This window comes from Opisthocomus hoazin, chromosome 6 (genome assembly GCF_030867145.1).
Source record: "Opisthocomus hoazin isolate bOpiHoa1 chromosome 6, bOpiHoa1.hap1, whole genome shotgun sequence".
NCBI lineage: Eukaryota > Metazoa > Chordata > Aves > Opisthocomiformes > Opisthocomidae > Opisthocomus > Opisthocomus hoazin.
In genome coordinates, this window is record NC_134419.1 from 41,293,501 (window position 1) to 41,310,026 (window position 16,526).

The following is a 16,526-nucleotide window of genomic DNA, read 5'->3' on the forward strand; positions in this document are numbered from 1 at the left end:
CAGATCTCTTGCTGAATGGAAATTGTCTAACAAGTCAGTAGTAGGTTAAGTGTTGGGGTGGTGGAAGTTAGGAGAACTAAATCCACTGACTGTTATGAGAAATGGAAGGATTTTGTGATGATGACTTATTTGGTGCGGGGTGGGAATTGGCAAACGTTTCCTATAATCTCACAAAGATTTTTGCATACTGCAGCAGCTACAGTATGAATGCATGTCTGAATGCATTCTGTTTCTTTTGACTGCTTCAGCATTAACTGTATTCTCTCTGCCTCTTCTTTTTTTCTTTTTAAAGATTGCAAGAAACTTTCTTGTAAGGATGTACCAGTGTCATCACGAATGAATCCTTCCTACCTTTCCATAACGGTAACGTAATTGGAAGTTTCAGTCGGCGGGTATTTCCCTGCCTTTCCCAACTCCTCAGGATGGATAGTTTTGAGATGCATCCAGGCAGTGCATGGAATCCTTTGATTTGTGTTTGAGGTGTGAACAACCTCTGAAAGATCTGCTAGAAGGGTAAGGAGGAACCTCTATGGGTAACCCTTGGCTGGAAACAATTACTGGTCAACCATGGTAAAACTTGCCAACCCTCTTTATACGGAGTGGATTCTTGAAGCTATACAGAAAGTTAAAAAGCAAAAGCAAAGGCCTTCTGAAGAGAGAATATGTCATGCTGTTTGTGCTTCCCATGGATTGGATAAGAAGACTGTTTCGGAACAGTTGGAACTTAGTGTTCAAGATGGGTCTATTCTTAAAGTTACCAACAAAGGCCTTGCATCCTACAAGGACCCAGATAATCCTGGACGGTTTTCATCTGTTAAACCTGGCACTATTCCGAAATCGGTTAAGGGATCTAGAGGAGCTTGTACTGAGCTTCGTAATGTGGATTGGAATAAACTCTTGAGAAGAGCAATTGAAGGGCTTCAAGAACCAAATGGCTCCTCCCTGAAAAACATAGAGAAGTATTTGAGAAGTCAAAATGACCTAGCAAATATTTTCCACAATCCTGCCTTTCAGCAGAGGTTGCGTCTGGGGGCCAAACGTGCTGTGAACAATGGGAGATTACTGAAGGATGGACCTCAGTATAGGGTGAATTACGGTAGTTCGGACAGCAAAGGAGCTGCAAAATACTCCAGCACTTTCCCAGCTTCTCTTCCACCTGTCAGCCTTCTACCCCATGAAAAAGACCAGGTAGGTCTGAAAAATGAGAGTAAATGTAGTAATGCAAAAATGAATCTTGCTGTTATTTGTTTATTTACCTAACACACACAAAAAAAGATTCTTCTTGTTCTTTATTTACCCGTTTATATGTGTGTGAGGAAGCACGTCACAGGTGCATGCACAACCAGTTCTGGTAAAGGAAATTTACTTAGCTGGCTGTGTCATGCGATTCTGGATTCTGCGTTGGGTAGTTTGCTCTTTGGATTTTCAGTAAATAAACGGAGCAGCAGGCAGGAGTACAGCTGTACGCTCGCTTCTAGGTGCGAGGTTGTTCTGTCTTGCCCGGCAGGCCGGTGTTGCTGAAATCTGCAATGTGATTTGATTGTGGCCTTTTACCTTCATTTTACGCCTGGATGTACTGATTTTCTTGTAGTTTGAACACTACCAGAAATACTACTAGTAGAACTCTTAATATTTAAGATTGATAGAGTTATTGTTTTTAAAGATATTTGTATCTAGATACTTAGCTTTAAAATGGCAGTTAATAGGAACAGAGTTAATGTAAATATTCTAGGAATATAAATGAAGGTGTCAAATTGAGCTAGACTGCAGAATCCTCCTCCTATTTCCGTTTTGTTGGACTTCCTACGTGGATTTATTTTTGCTGTTACTTGGCCTTATTTTCAGGTTAATTATTCACAGGGTTTAAGCCTTGAGGGAGAAGGAGGTGTCAATTAGTGTTTTGTTTATGAAAGGATAGTGTCAAAGACATGTCTATAGGCATTCTTTGATCATTCCTCATTTAGTATGGTGAAGTGTGTTTTGAATTTTCAGTATATTGGGGGGGGGAGGGGGGAGAAGCTACCTGTTCTGCTTGAATTGGGTTTCTTAGAATATTTGGAAGTTGGTGGTTTGTTTGTTTGGGTTTTTTGATTTTTCCTTTTTTTTTTTGTTTTCTTTCCTGACTCCTCAGTGGTAAAGGTTCGTGGCAGTTCTTTTTGGCATAGAATAACCCAGACAACTTTGCCATTGTAGAGGTGCTGTTAGTCTCTCCTTCTAGAAACTGCATGATGGTTTTCACTCTCGTTTTTCCTTCCGCTGACTGTAAGGCGCTAGAGGGTGCAGAGTAGAAAGTACTTGTGTTAGAAATATTTAGTGAAGTCTACAAGAACAGTTGTTTATGCAACTGTCAGAGCTGACACTACAAATGTTGGTAGCTGTACGTTGATTTTTGTGAGCTTTTTAAAGTATATGTTCAATATGATTGCTTTTATATGTGAATATCTGTTTCTGTCAAATTGGACTGCTGTGGTATTTGAAGGATGCATGGTGCTTCACGGTCAATAATCAGAATGGAAATCCAGAAGTGTTGCTTACTATGCAATTACTGCTGTAGCCATACACTATAAAGATTTAATTACTTGTAGCGATAAAGCTGTCAGTTGTTTAAGTACTTTTCAGAGATTCTTCTGTAATTCTGATACTCTAGTGGCATGAAAAACTTGGAGGCTGGGGTACTGAGCAACCAAAATAGTTTAATGCTGTGATGCTTCACATGAATGCTCTGGGAAACAAAAACCTTCCTTGTTACGCTACCTGTTGGGAGTGGCATCCATTACAAGGGATGTTAGTTGGGTCATGGTGCTGAAAAAGCCGTTAGTACCATGCTAAAATACTGGTATAAGGATAAATCTGTCTTTTAGAAGTTAGCCAAACAAATCTGTTCTCTAGCAAGTGCTTTGGCAAGAAAGAAGCTTTCATCTGGGTGCCTCAAAATTAGCAGTGTGACTTGCGTGTTTAAAAACTGTTCAGCATACACTTTTTTTTCCTGGCAAAAACAGTTTTGATGTGAGGTTGATGAATCGGTGGTTGCATATCAGTGGGGTGCACTGCTTAGTTGCACTAGTTGTGGCATAGATTACTGGGCAAACATGTACAGACTTGGTTTAAATACAGGATTTTTGCTAGTCTTCAAGCTGTATGGCTTTGCATACATTTAAAGGACAGTTCTGAAAATAACTAAATAGGGGTGTCTGTTCTTGGGGTGTGACTGCATGTTCATTTGAAATTCATGGTAATTTGTGAATGAGCAGAATCGCACTGCAGGAAAACTGCTGGGCTCTTTTTATTGGAAGTATTTAAGTGGCAGTATGGGGCACGTCAAGGCTATTTGTAGGATTTTATACAATAAAATGTAGCCAACTGGCATCTCTCAGGAATAGCTAGTCTTTGAAGAGTTTGGTGTATTTTAAAGCTTCTTTGGCTGTTTATATAGCTAGCACAAGTAAGACCATGTTTTTTAGTTTGTGTGGCTCTTTTCGTTTGGGTTCACTGTTTTTAAATACTAGAGGTGAAGTTCAAGCATCTTTGCCGTGGAGTTTCCTTGAGGAGAAGAAAGAACAGGAGGATGTGCAGAAACCTGTTCAGAATGACTGCAGAAGTTTGAGTAATTTTGACTTTTTTAATGCATAATTAACAACTCATCAGGATGAGACAGTTAAGATTTAGTGCATTGGAGCTTTCTATTTGGCAGTCTAAACTTTCACACTCACAGTACCAAATGCAGACTCTGAACCTTGCTTCCTGAGTGAGTAGAAGGTGATCAGAAGAGGCGCAGTACTGCCTCTGTGTGTGGGTTTTCTGTCATATTGTGTTTTGGTGTGGGTTTCTTTGTGTTTTCCTTGTCCATCCTCCGCTCTTCCCCCAGCTGAAGGCATCGGAGTGTCTATTGCACCAAGAAGAGACATACTATTGCAATGCAGTGTCACTGAAGTTGGTTTTGCAGACCTGGAACCTTGACCATGTTGAGTGTTTTGCATTTGATGAAATACTGTACATGGAAGAGGGAGCTGGAAGTGCAAAGTTTCCCTCTTGGTGGTAATGATGTGGAGCTGCTTTTCTTGTCTCATACTGACTAGATTATCCAATGCAACTAGATGTAGTCCTCGTGCTCCATTAGATGTGGAAATAGCTGTAGTTAGTTACAGCACTAAAGCTTGCATTGCCATGTTTCTTCCTGGCCTGGAAGGAAGCATGTGTGTAAAAATGGTATGTTTTCTTCTCATGTTATCCTGACTCTTCTGGATTTGGGCAAAGGTGTGTCAACTCCCAAGTTATGGGAAGAGGAGGTATGCAGCACGGCTTTTGAATCTCCTCTTCCTCCACCCCATTCCATTCTTGGGGGTGGTGGGGTGGCAGCTTGCTTTTTCACCTCTGTATGAAGAGATGCGAGCACCAGGCTCGTAGGAAGGGCAGATTCCATTGGAAGGTCAGTAGCTGTCATCAGCTATGTGGTGTCTGGTCTGTTCATGGTATAAAGTGTAATGAATAGTAGAAATTACATTTCAAAAGGACATCACAGTTATCCTGAATATACTTACTACACTAAGGCAGATGCCTGCTTGATGTGGACAGGTAACTTGAATCAAAGCACTTTGATAGATGCCTGTTTTAAAGCGTTGAATAGTGTGTTAAAGGAACCAAGCAGCCTCCAGCCAGAGGTGGAGCTGCCTTGACAGTGAAGGGAAACTGAAAACAGTGGTGTCCTTAAGGATGAAAACTTGCAGTATTTTTTTCTTTCCTGCAAATAAAAACCCAAAACCACACACACACACACAAGAAAGCAGAAAAAGAAGGATGTTTGTTGCTCAGTAGTTTGATCTTCTGCACTTCACTAGATTGCAGTGCATAGTTAGCTTTAACAATTTAACTGCTCTTATGTGTTCTTCCTTATGTTCAGAGTATCTTGCATAGGTATCTTCTCTCTCGCGCTTCACACCTGCTCTCACCCAGCATCTTCTGAAAAGGGCTGTATGAGTATGTTAATCAGAAAATGCAGTGTAAAAACTGATGACGTAATAGGAAAGGGTGTGAACAGAGGGAAATCAACCTGAACATCTTGAGCGATACTTAGCTCTTCAATAAGCCTTTGGTGCATTAAGATACACTTCTGGAAAAGCAGCAGTAAAGTGGTATTTAAAAGCTATAGTTAGTCTTTGAATTGGTGTTTAGTTTATCTTTAATGGTGTCAATTGTAGAATGGCAATATCGTTGTTGTTTTCTGTGCGCTTTCTCTGTGTTGTTGCTTGTTTTCCTTGTCCCTTGGACAAGCACTGGGAAAGCTGTGCAGTTTGGGAACTACGTGAAACCTAGTAGGTCTCAGGAGTTAGCTGTCTCCTGAGCACAAATGCTGTGTGACTGTAAACCCCAAGAAGCAGGTCCTTGTAGGCTGTAGACAGCTCCTTACGTATTTTTAAACATACTTTAAAAGGATAAATACAGCTTTAAAAGCTGAAGAGCCAGTGGCCATCTCAACATTTTTGGAGGACTGTGGGAATGCATAGTGTATCTCGGTGGCTATGTGTTTGCTGTGTTCTGGATAATGACTACACGGGAGTAGTCATTATCCAGAACACAGCCCTGGTGAGGCCTCATCTGGAGTACTCTGTCCAGTTCTGGGCTCCCCAGTTCAAGAAAGATGGAGAGCTACTGGAGAGAGTCCAGCGGAGGGCTACGAGGATGGTGAGGGCACTGGAGCATCTCTCCTACGAGGAGAGGCTGAGGGAGCTGGGCTTGTTCAGCCTGAAGAAGAGAAGGCTGAGAGGGGACCTTAGAAATGCTTATAAATATCTGAAGGGTGGGTGTCAGGAGGATGGGGCCAAGCTCTTTTCAGTGGTGCCCAGTGACAGGACAAGGGGCAATGGGCACAAACTGAAGCAGAGGAAGTTCCAGCTGAACATGAGGAAGAACTTCTTCCCTCTGAGGGTGATGGAGCCCTGGCCCAGGCTGCCCAGGGAGGTCGTGGAGTCTCCTTCTCTGGAGATATTCCAGCCCCGCCTGGACGTGGTGCTGTGCAGCCTGCTCTGGGTGACCCTGCTTGGGCAGGAGGGTTGGACCAGATGACCCACAGAGGTCCCTTCCAACCCCTACCATTCTGTGTGATTCTGTGTGTGAGTTATACTTCGAAAGATGCAGTGCAAATGGAGATGGCTTGGTCTCTACTGCATTTTCTTGGTTCTCCTGAACACTCTCTTGAACAGCTCGTGAACTGTGTTAATAGTTGTTTCCATCTGATTCTTGGCATGAAAATTTTTATTAACCCCTCCTTTCAGTTTGTCTTTCTAAGCTGACTTTCATGCAAAAACAAACTTGTTTTATTATTTTTTCATACTCTGAACTCCTATCTAATTTTGTTTTCACTGGCCTACGTACATTTAGCTTTTCAAAGTGTAACTTGGCATGGGTTGAATTTCAGTTTTCTGGTATGTAGCTTGTGCCAGTGCAGACACTGGGTGTTCCTCCTTCTGTCTTTCAGGCAAAGGGCCAATCTGTAGAGAATTGCTTTTTTTGGCATCCAGGCTCCTCCCTGCTCAGTTTTTCAGCTTCCTGCCTTCCTGTGGGTAGGCAACAAGAGACTGTTGGCTGAGACTTCTTTCCTTGCTCTACCTTGTTCCCTGTGGCCTCTAGACTTTCCACTGAGCAGAAACCCAAAAGCTAGGCAGAAAGGAAGTGCTATGCAATGTATCTTAGAGGTTTACACAGAAGGGGACATTCATAATGCCTGACTTTGGAGCTGGCTTTGCATGGATTCTGTGCTCCCGAGAATGAGTCTGATCACCAAAATGCCGTGACAGGTCAGATTCTGTAAGAGCGTGTCTACAGTGCTGCAGTTGAGGAGACTGTAGACAAGGGTATGAAAAAACGAAATCTAGCCTTGAACTCTGTCAACCCATAAAATGCTGTTGTCTTTAGAGAGAACGTGTGTTTCTGCACTTGTAACATCTTCATGGTGACAAAAGACTGAGGAGTGTTAGCGTTACTTGACAGACACTAACTCTCCTGTTTGTGCTTCTCGTTATCTCAATTCACAAGCTGCAGTAATACCTTGGAAGGGTGGCATGCGCCTCCGTGCCTGTAGCTCTTGTCCTTGAAGTCCTGGGATGACTGTTAGGTGCTGCTGCTATCTCATGTTTCTTTGCCGTCCCTGTAGCTCCTGCAGCCCTAAAAGTACCAACTCCGTGCATAAGCCAAGTGAATACTTACAAGTGGTTCTTATTTGCACTTAAGATACTGGAGCTTAACAGAAATTCAAGAATGCCTTACCCCATCTTTTGAGCATTTGAAACTGAGGTGGAGAAGTCTTGTCATAGTGTATCATGGAGAAGCAGCTCCTATCACTGTAGATAAATATATCAGGCTTTCGGGGCTTGTTTGTATTTTATGATTCAGCACCTTTAGATCAAAGAAGCATGCTTGTAAAAGTGTTTTTGAATTGTATGATGGGAGGGAAACAAAAAACTGTTATTTCCTAAGTTAGATTGATCTGCTCCTTCATAAGGTGGGGCAAGGGGGCAGTTGGGTTCCAGTTTCTTGTGTCAATGGCTTAGTTTCTGCAAACAGGTCATCTGTTGGCAGTTTCCCGTAGAACTGTCAGGGAGGACCCTACGTGTCCTTTTTTCTTGTAGTTGAACATTTAGGAACATAGTTCTGCATAATGTGCTCATAATTCTTGTTTACTGCAAGGAGTGATTCCAAACCTTATACTGCAAGCTGTTTAATCCTAAAGCCTGTGAAAATTTGGTTCTCTTGGTAGTTTCTCTTCAAAATTAAATGGCGTGATGTACTGTGGTGAGTCCTGCATTGAAACTGACAGCAGTGAGTTACAGAAATCCTGTGTAGTTCCAGCAGTTCTGTTTGTGTGTGCTCATCTGTGCTGTTTTCTGTGAATTCACCTGTCTTAAGTGGGAGTGGCATTTGATCCCTAAACTGCAGTTAGAGGTTTTACTTTTCGCATTTTTCCTTCAAGAGCAATTTTTGTTTAGCTGCTGTGTACTTGGATATCTCCTTTGTCAAGATTCCTTCTAGAACATAGAAATGGAAGTCTACCATAGATATAAGAACTACCTTGCATTATTTATCAGCGCTGTATCCTTACCTATCTTAAGCATCTTTCCTATTCTGTGTGCAATAATAGTGATAGTCATGATAGCGATAGTCTTGACTCTTTGGTGTTTTTTTTCTGTGACAGTTGAAATGTGATAACAGTTCTGTGTTGCTTCTTGACGTTGCAGGAACTCTGTTATAAAACAGATGCTGAAATACCTTGGTAACTTGCAGTTGAGGTTGTCTGCTATTTTTTTGACTTTTTTTTCTCAAGAAAGATGCTTGGGTGTAGCTCAACCTCTAATCAACCCTAGTTTTCCAATTTGGTGGTTAGAAATGACAAAAGACTTTCAACATAACTTCAAGCTAGCATTGAGAAAACAATTACTCGGTTGGTGTAAAAGTCTTCTTTACAACTTTGAATCCATTTATGGTCCTACTGGCATCTTCTTTCACAGGGCCACTCCCTTCTCCATGTTCTGGACTGTACTTGCCTGGGTATAGGGACAGCCCCATAGTTGCCGTGATTGGGAGGGCCTGTCCCAAGTTGGGACACTGGTACTTTCTGGAACCAAACAGGGGGAGTTGCTGTTGTGTACTGGAACAACACTATGAAGGCTTAGATTGTGGCTGTAGAATTTTCAGGATGATGCACATCAGATCAGGCACCACTTGGCTGATGGATGCACTGCTGTCCTTCATGGTTACCTGATAAGAGACTAGCTAACTTTTAGACTAGTAGGATTCCCTTCAGTGGCAAAATCACTTGTGTGTTGTTGTTGTTTTTCCCTGTCTGCTTATATCCCTTCTCATTGAGGGAAAGCATGACTGGTGTCACTCAGATTTTTGCATGGTATATGTAGGTGGTCTAGTTTTGGTTTTTTTCCCCTCTCTTTTCAGGTTCTTGCAGAAGACCTTAAAGTTTCAGATTTGCAGGCACAGGCAGCCTTCTTACATATAATAGGAATGGTGTGAACTGTTAAAAGGATGCCTGTGTAGGCAGCTCCAGGGCTGCTGTGTTTAGTTCTAGGTTTGTGTGGATCGTTGTGAATTCAGGTTGTTCTGTAGAGGAGATGTTACATACGGAAAAAGTCCTGGGGGGTGAACTGTGGACTTGTAAATTGTCAACTCTTGTGTCTTGTCTCTGCAGTAATAGATACCCACATGCAGGAATTCCTGCTTTCTCAAGTGTTTTGGCTCTAGAGGGGCAGAGAGCCCCATTTATCTCCCTTTGTGGTTGTGGTGGTGCAGCCCATCAGTGACCAGCCAATGCAGTGCTAGGTGGGGTAGGCTTGAGACTTCTGTTTTTAATTACAAGCAGGACTCTGGCACAGGAGAAGAGCTGTGTATGATCTCAGCAGAGTTGTCTGGGAGGCATGGCTGATGTTTCCTCATCTAGGAAGAATCCTTAATAGAAGTGGGGGCTAGCATAAGCTATGAGAAGTTTGCTACACATTTTCCACATGCTCTCCAGCATTTAATTTCATCACCAGTGATGTTTTGAAGTTGGCTTCAATTTCACAGCTCTGTTTTTTCCAAAATAGTGCAAAAGACTGACTGTAGTTTTAGGAATTATTTTTTTATGTAATGTCCATGTATACGTGGCGACATTAACTAGCAATGTTTGCAGTTGGCTCACTAAGAGACAAATGTTAGTGGCACCGGTGTCTCAGACATGGAGGAGACGTAGTTCTTAACTAACAAATAAGCAGTTACAAGTAACAGTTGAAAGAAATATGGTGAAAATAATTTTATTGTAGATGTGTAGAATTTTTTTGTCTTTGTGTGGGACTGTGCGTTGAAGCACCTCTTTCAGCACTGTGTTTTGGGCGAGTACAGTGAAGATGGAGACTGCTGTTTCTCAGCTGGCAAAAGCATGAGCGGCAACTGACCTAAGTTGCAGTGAGGGAAATGCTGGATAGATGAAGGAGAAAATCCTTTCTAGTGAGGATGGAGAGATGTGGACCAGGGGCTTGGAGAAGTGGCTGTGGAATCTCCATTGTTAGAGGTAAAGATGCATCCTTAGAGCATCCCCAGAGCTTGACTAGGCAAGGACCTGAGCAACCTGAGGGAACGTTTGAGGGAACTTGTTTTGAATGGTAGGTTGGGGTACGTGCTCCAGAGGTCTCTCCCAGTCTAGAGTATTCTATTTCAACTTGAATTTGAAGTTTCTCTGCTGCTTCTAACTGTTGGCTAATGAAAGAAAGTACGTTTTCCTTAGGCAAGACTATGATGGTGAAGCTTTGCAGATGGCTGCGTCAAATAGCCGAAGTGTAAGCTAATAAAATTCTAAGAGGGATGGAAGCTTCGCCTGGGAAAACCATCACTGGAGAATTCGCAGTGTGTTTAGTTTTGTTTTTTGTTGTGAAAATTTCTTTCCTAAGTACATTTTGTGTGTGTTGTTTAAGAATAGTGAACATCCTGATTTCTGCTTTCTTGGCACTCTCTGACATCTGGAAAAAGAAGAACTTAGTCACTGAACCTCTAGCTTTATATACCAGACCCAGGAGTCTGGGTCTGAAGCCTGCCAGGCTTCATGTAAATTCCACCATTATGTTGTCTGGATACCTTATCTGGTGCTGCTTGGACAACTTTTCTCCTTTATATTGATCTGTAAAAGCGTGAGTAGCCTAGCTTGCAAGTACTGTGGAATTCTCTGAAGTGCTTAGGATTAGTGGATAATGAGCAGTAGTTAGCAAAGGAGTTATACAAAGATACAGTTAGAGTGATGAAAAAGGCAGTGTTTGATAAGCCTAAAAAAATTCAAAAAATTAGTAGAGAAATTCAGTCACAGGGTAGATTGTGAAGTTAGATATGCTATATGCATATCTATATGTGTGCAGAATGGTCTGTTACTGTGCTTGTATATGCATATGTTTATGAAAAGTATTGGAACTCACAGTGTCTTAGAAGCCAGCAACATGTTGTTCTGTGGCCGTTTTAAAGAATTCCTCTTGTTGTGGTTATGGGTCACTTGACGTGCTCTTGAGGAAGGAAATTATTGGTACTTAGGTCTTTTAATGGCTCTAAATGTTCTTACAACAAATTTTGAACTACTACGTTTGTAAAGGTGATAGCTTCTGTTGTAGTCAAGCAATTCCTTCTCTTTGGATTTAGGCACTTAACTTTCCTCTCTCGTGTTTAGAAGTCTGTCCTGGTTTCGGCTGGGGTGGAGTTAATTTTCCTCATAGTCGCTGCTGTGTTTTGAATTTAGTACAAGAGCAACGTTGATAACACTGATGTTTTTGGTTGTTGCTATAAATCGAGGGCTTTTTTCCAGTTTCTCATATTCAGCTAAGGAGCAGGTGTGCGGGAGCTGGGAGGGAGCACAGCCAGACAGATAGCCCGGCTGGACAGCGGAAATGTTCCATACCATAGATGCCATGCTCAGTTTATGACTGGGGTTGGCTGGGGGCAGGGAGGCTGTTGGCTTTTTGGTTTTCCAGGAGTTCGAACTTCTGTTTTTTGGGCTGTAGATTGGTCATCAGGTGGTGAGAAAAATTGTGTTGTATGTAGTTCTGTTTTGCATATTCATTATTATAGTTATTATCATTACTATTGTTTATGCTATTATTTACTTTGTTGTCATATTAAGCTGTCTTTGTCTCAAGCTATGAGTTTCCCCTTCTGTCCATTTTCCTCCCTATCCTGCTGGGGGAGAGGCGGGGGGATGAGCGAGCGGCTGTCTAGTGCGTAGTTGCCGGCTGCTGGGTTAAACTACAGTAAAGTCAAAGATATTTTACCCTGGATAAAACATGAAATGCAGTAGCTGTTTAAAAAAAAAAAATCCTGACTTTAGCTAGTCCTTCTGCTTTACAGTTATTGAAAACCATTTATGAGCTAGGAATCTGAAAACGTGAGCTCTGTTGTGAGCTTTGCCACTTGGAACTTATGTGGTGATGGGCAGTTGTTTTCACTTGATGCGTTTGTGGACTGTGCTTTAAAGACCAGTGAGTAGCTGCTCATCTTGCAGGCGTGTTTTCAGCTTTCCACTAGTTCAGAAGTTAGTTCAGTTCGATTTCAGAAGTCTTTCCAGATCTGAACACAAGGTGGATGGGCGGAGTCTTTTATTTGGAATAATAAACCACTGGAGGAATCTTCCCCTGTGTTCCCAACGTCCTGTAGCACTCTGAATTCAAGACAGTACCTCAATTCTGCCTGTGAATTTAAGCAAATAGTTGTGGATGCTATTCAGCCCAGGACTGACAAGTTTTATGTCTTCTAGAAGATACTAGTGATGGGAGAGGGGTGTACTAGAATTTTGTTTCGTGCCTCATTGGTATCTCTGCCTTCTTAAGTAACACCTGCAACATGTTTGTTAGGCACCTGCAGCCTGTTATGGAAAAGGTATTGATAACTTTCAGACTTAGACTAGAAATAAAACTGATTTATCTGGTTTTATGTTAATAAACCTGCTGTAGTTGACTTTAATTGAGAAAATGACTTTGACAGCTGGCAGCTCTGTTCTACTTAAGAAAACAAAAAAGTGCTGGATGTTCAGGCTTCATTGTGTGAACATCCCATGTTTAATTTTCTGTATGTAGTTATAGACAGAACTGCCTATGATCTGCTAACAGAAAGCTGAATCTTAATGATTTATATTGTTTCTTTCTCAATATTGCTTTTGGATGTGTTTTGAAGAGACCTCTGAAAGCTCTGATTTCTAGAGAAGAGCTACTGGTATAGCTGAGGACAAACCTTTTCCCTTTCCTGATCTCTGTCCCATGGCATCATTTTAATTTGCTGGATAGTTTGCTATTACTAGTGAGTTTCGCTAAAACAAGTGACTTGTAAATGTTCTTAGACATTTTACATGGAATTAGCTTGTAAAGCTGGATGCCTTAGATTTTTGTGTTTTAACTCTGAGTTATTAAAAATATAAGCATCTTAGTGTTTTTAATTGGAGAAGAGAACAAAAGTAACTTTCTCACCACTGTGTATCAGTGGAGGGAATCCTAAAATAGTTTTAATTGCTAAAGGGGTTTTAACCTTCTCTTACGTAGCTTTTCCTCTCAAAAATATTTTCTTGTTTTTTGAGACTTGTGTCTTGCCTTTCAATTTATACAACAGCTTTAATAGCAATTTTTTTCCTCTCCCCACAACACATGCTTTCTGTTTAGTTCACTGTTACTGATACCATTGCAAGGCCAGCAGCTTTAAATAAGGTTATCTTCTGTCTTTTATATGCACAGCTATAATGACTCCCATTGTTACTGCTTTCTTAAGCCATGACAACTTTTATCTTATTTTTTTGAGTATGTATTTAATAGATTTTACCAATTAGTGTAGACATCTGTTTGGAGATCAGTAGCAATCAAAATCACTTACGAAGAAATTGTTGGCTCATGATGCATCTGAAATATTTCTGAAAGTTCAGCTTCTTTTTAGCTATTGCTAAGAGATAAATTTTCATTGACATGAGGGATGTGAGGACATGTCAGCATACTACCAGTTGTTTTATAGGCAGTTAGCTCTGCCGCCTTGCAGATGGTTGGAAAACTCCTGGTAGTGGGTAAATATGTGCTGATTATCTCATTGAATTAAGGTAACCTTTTGTCATTCATTGAATTCCGCAGACCAGGCACTGAGCAGCTGCTCTGCTGTTGAATTCTGGATTTAGTGAATACAAAGATTATGCTAAAGGGTATTTAGTCCTGTTCCAGGTACTGAGCGTTGGACCACTGTAAGAATTTTTTTATTTAATACTACCTTCAGTGTGTAATCCAGTGGGACATTGTCTTCAGCGTTTGGTCTAAACTATATTTTCCAACTTTGTTGTGACCACATGCTCACTGATGTTTTTAAAACTTTGGAAGTAGATCAGAAAGAGAGATTGCAAAGAGCTGTTGTTATTTTCTCCCTCATACTTCTCTCCCTCTGCCTGTCCTGTAGCGATGCAGAGGGAACTAGCTCTGGTTTTGCCTGCTTTTTCTATTATTGAAATTTTGGGTTGCTTGTTTTTGTTTTGTTTTCCCCGGGAAGTCTGATTTGATACTAGTTCATGTGGCAAATATCACTTAAAACTGGTTCGTAGTTTATTGAGAAGACTTGCCTCAAAAACACTTTAAGCAATCTGATGATTATAAAGTGTATAAATATGTCTGTTTATTTTGGATTACACTTGTGAGTGCACCTCATCTATTGGGGGGTATATTTAAAGGTGATAGTTCACTGTCGTGTTAAAACTTGGCATGCAGACTTGTTTCCCCACCCTTTTGAAAAAAAATTAGTAGGCAGAATTAGGTTTTCAATTTGGTTGCCTTCTATTAAAGTTTGTTTTCAAGATTTAAATGAAATATTTATTTTCTAGAATGGTTTTGGAAAGGAGTTGGAGAAGGAATTGAAGCATTCCCCAGGTAAAGCTTAAATTATTTGGATTGCAGGAAGCAGAAACATGTCTGGAATCCTAGACACTGTTTACAGGTTTTCAGAAACAGTTAAGGTCTCAAGATGGGTACAGTTTTGTCCAAGAAAATTCTGTTTTGTAAGGACATGAAAGGTGCGTTTATTGAGAATATTTCTGTTGCTTCGGGAATACAATGGATAAAATGTAACTAGAAGAATGTATTATAGCAGCTGTATATAAAGGCGTCTACTTGTATTACTGTGCTGTACAGAATAAAATACTCTTCTGTAACATAGTAATGGGTTGAGGATCTTGTAGACACCTGCTTTCTCAAGGCATTACGGTCCTCAGCGAGGTTTACAAACAGATCAGAAGTAAGTGTGTGTGTGTTGCAGTACCTCTTTTCCAGGGCAAGAGGTAAAGAGGGCGAGGAGTTTAAGGGTCTGTGTTAAAGGGTCACTGTCTAATGCACCTTAGGGGAGAAGGTGTTTCTGAGATCCAGTTTAGGTTCGCTTTCCCTACCCTGCAGCAGCAAGCGGAAGATTTCATTCTTGAAAGTATGGGGGTGTTATTTTTATTTTTTTGTCAAGTATATAATGTTGTAATGAGTTCTTATATTTCCTCTCAACCCAAATCATACGTACCGATGAGACTTCTGCCAGTAACTAGATGCCCATCTTCCATGCAGTTTCAAGAAGTATTGTTGGGCTGCTTCTGTTGAAACTACGTTGTTCAAAAACTACAAAGTCTATTTTGATGTCAGGATTATAATGAAAAAGCTGATTGAAAATCGGGATTTGAAGTATAGAATTTAGAAATTAATCTATTTTTTAAGTTGAACGAATTTTATTTGTTACATAAAACTATAATAAGATGGGCATATGATATTCTGAAGAAATCTTTGAAGGAAGCCTGGAAGCTGTAATGTTTCCCTGCTGTAAAAATACCACAGTCAAATGATACATCTGTGAAATTATGGAAAAAAAGGAAGCGGCTTCATATTTGTTTGATTACCCTCAATATATTTTTACCCTAATAATCAATTTGGTTTCCATTGCTGAATACAGTGTTAACACTTAGGTGGAATATTTTCCATCATAAATGACTGTTTGAAACATCTTTTTGGACTGAAGAAATCACTCTTCTCTTGTACCTAGTGGAATTTTTTTACAGACTTTTTTTTTCTGCTCTGCTAGTTTACTGAAATGGTGACATCTTACTCCAGTACATTTCCAAGAATTCCTCTTCACTTCTGTTAAGTATCTAATAGGTTTTTTTTGTGACCTGATTCATGTTTGGAAAGTTAACCATATTCATAGGGTGTAAAAATCTGAGATACTGTCCTAGAGAAATAGCTCTAAAAAAAGGTCTGCTTAGAGTCTGTGTGATTGCCCCAATGTTGAAACTAACTATTGTATAATAGCGTATATGAGAATTAAGTTTTTCATCTCTTAGCAGCCTTCCTTAGAATGTGTTGGGTGACTAAGGCAGACATAAGCAAACCAGACAGAAATATAACAGCTCATGTAGTGGTATCTTTCTAGTCGTGAGGGACTGGGGCCTCATAGGAGACAAGGATGAAGCTACAGGGCTGCATGACAACTTCAAAAGTACCAGCTTCTAGGATCAGAGTTTGAAATGACAGGTTATGGCATGGCCTCGGTCCCAGCGATGTCGTTTCTTGGTGGCGCTATGGTGCGGCCAGAAATAGCACAGATAAGCATTGCGTGTGCTGCCTACAGCTGGGGAAGTCTTACTCGGCTGTGTGATCTAGCAGTCCCATTCCTCTCAGGTCTTTTGAAGTCCTGTAATAAAGTGTGCTTTCTGTTGGGTAGCTTTTTAATGATATATTGCAAAATGCTACAGTTGGAGAAAAACCCTCCAACTTCCCAGCGACAGGACAAGGGGCAATGGGCACAAACTGAAACACAGGAAGTTCCGTCTGAACACGAGGAAGAACTTCTTCCCTCTGAGGGTGATGGAGCCCTGGCCCAGGCTGCCCAGGAAGGTTGTGGAGTCTCCTTCTCTGGAGATATTCCAGCCCCGCCTGGATGCGGTCCTGTGTAGCCTGCTCTGGGTGACCCTGCTTTGGCAGGGGGGTTGGACTGGGTGACCCACAGAGGGCCCTTCCAACCCTGAC

The 16,526-nt window shown here is 41.1% G+C and overlaps 1 protein-coding gene across 4 annotated transcripts in view; it reads left to right on the forward strand.

Moving 5' to 3' along the window:
• Window positions 1-16,526, forward strand: part of KAT6B (lysine acetyltransferase 6B) — a 124,282-nt gene that overhangs the window by 6,489 nt on the left and 101,267 nt on the right. For all 4 annotated transcript variants that reach the window (XM_075422904.1, XM_075422906.1, XM_075422908.1 and 1 more), the window contains exon 2: window positions 293-1,188. In XM_075422904.1, the coding sequence (XP_075279019.1) occupies window positions 568-1,188 (621 nt within the window). In that variant the 5' untranslated portion in view covers window positions 293-567. The remainder of the gene's footprint in view (window positions 1-292; window positions 1,189-16,526) is intronic.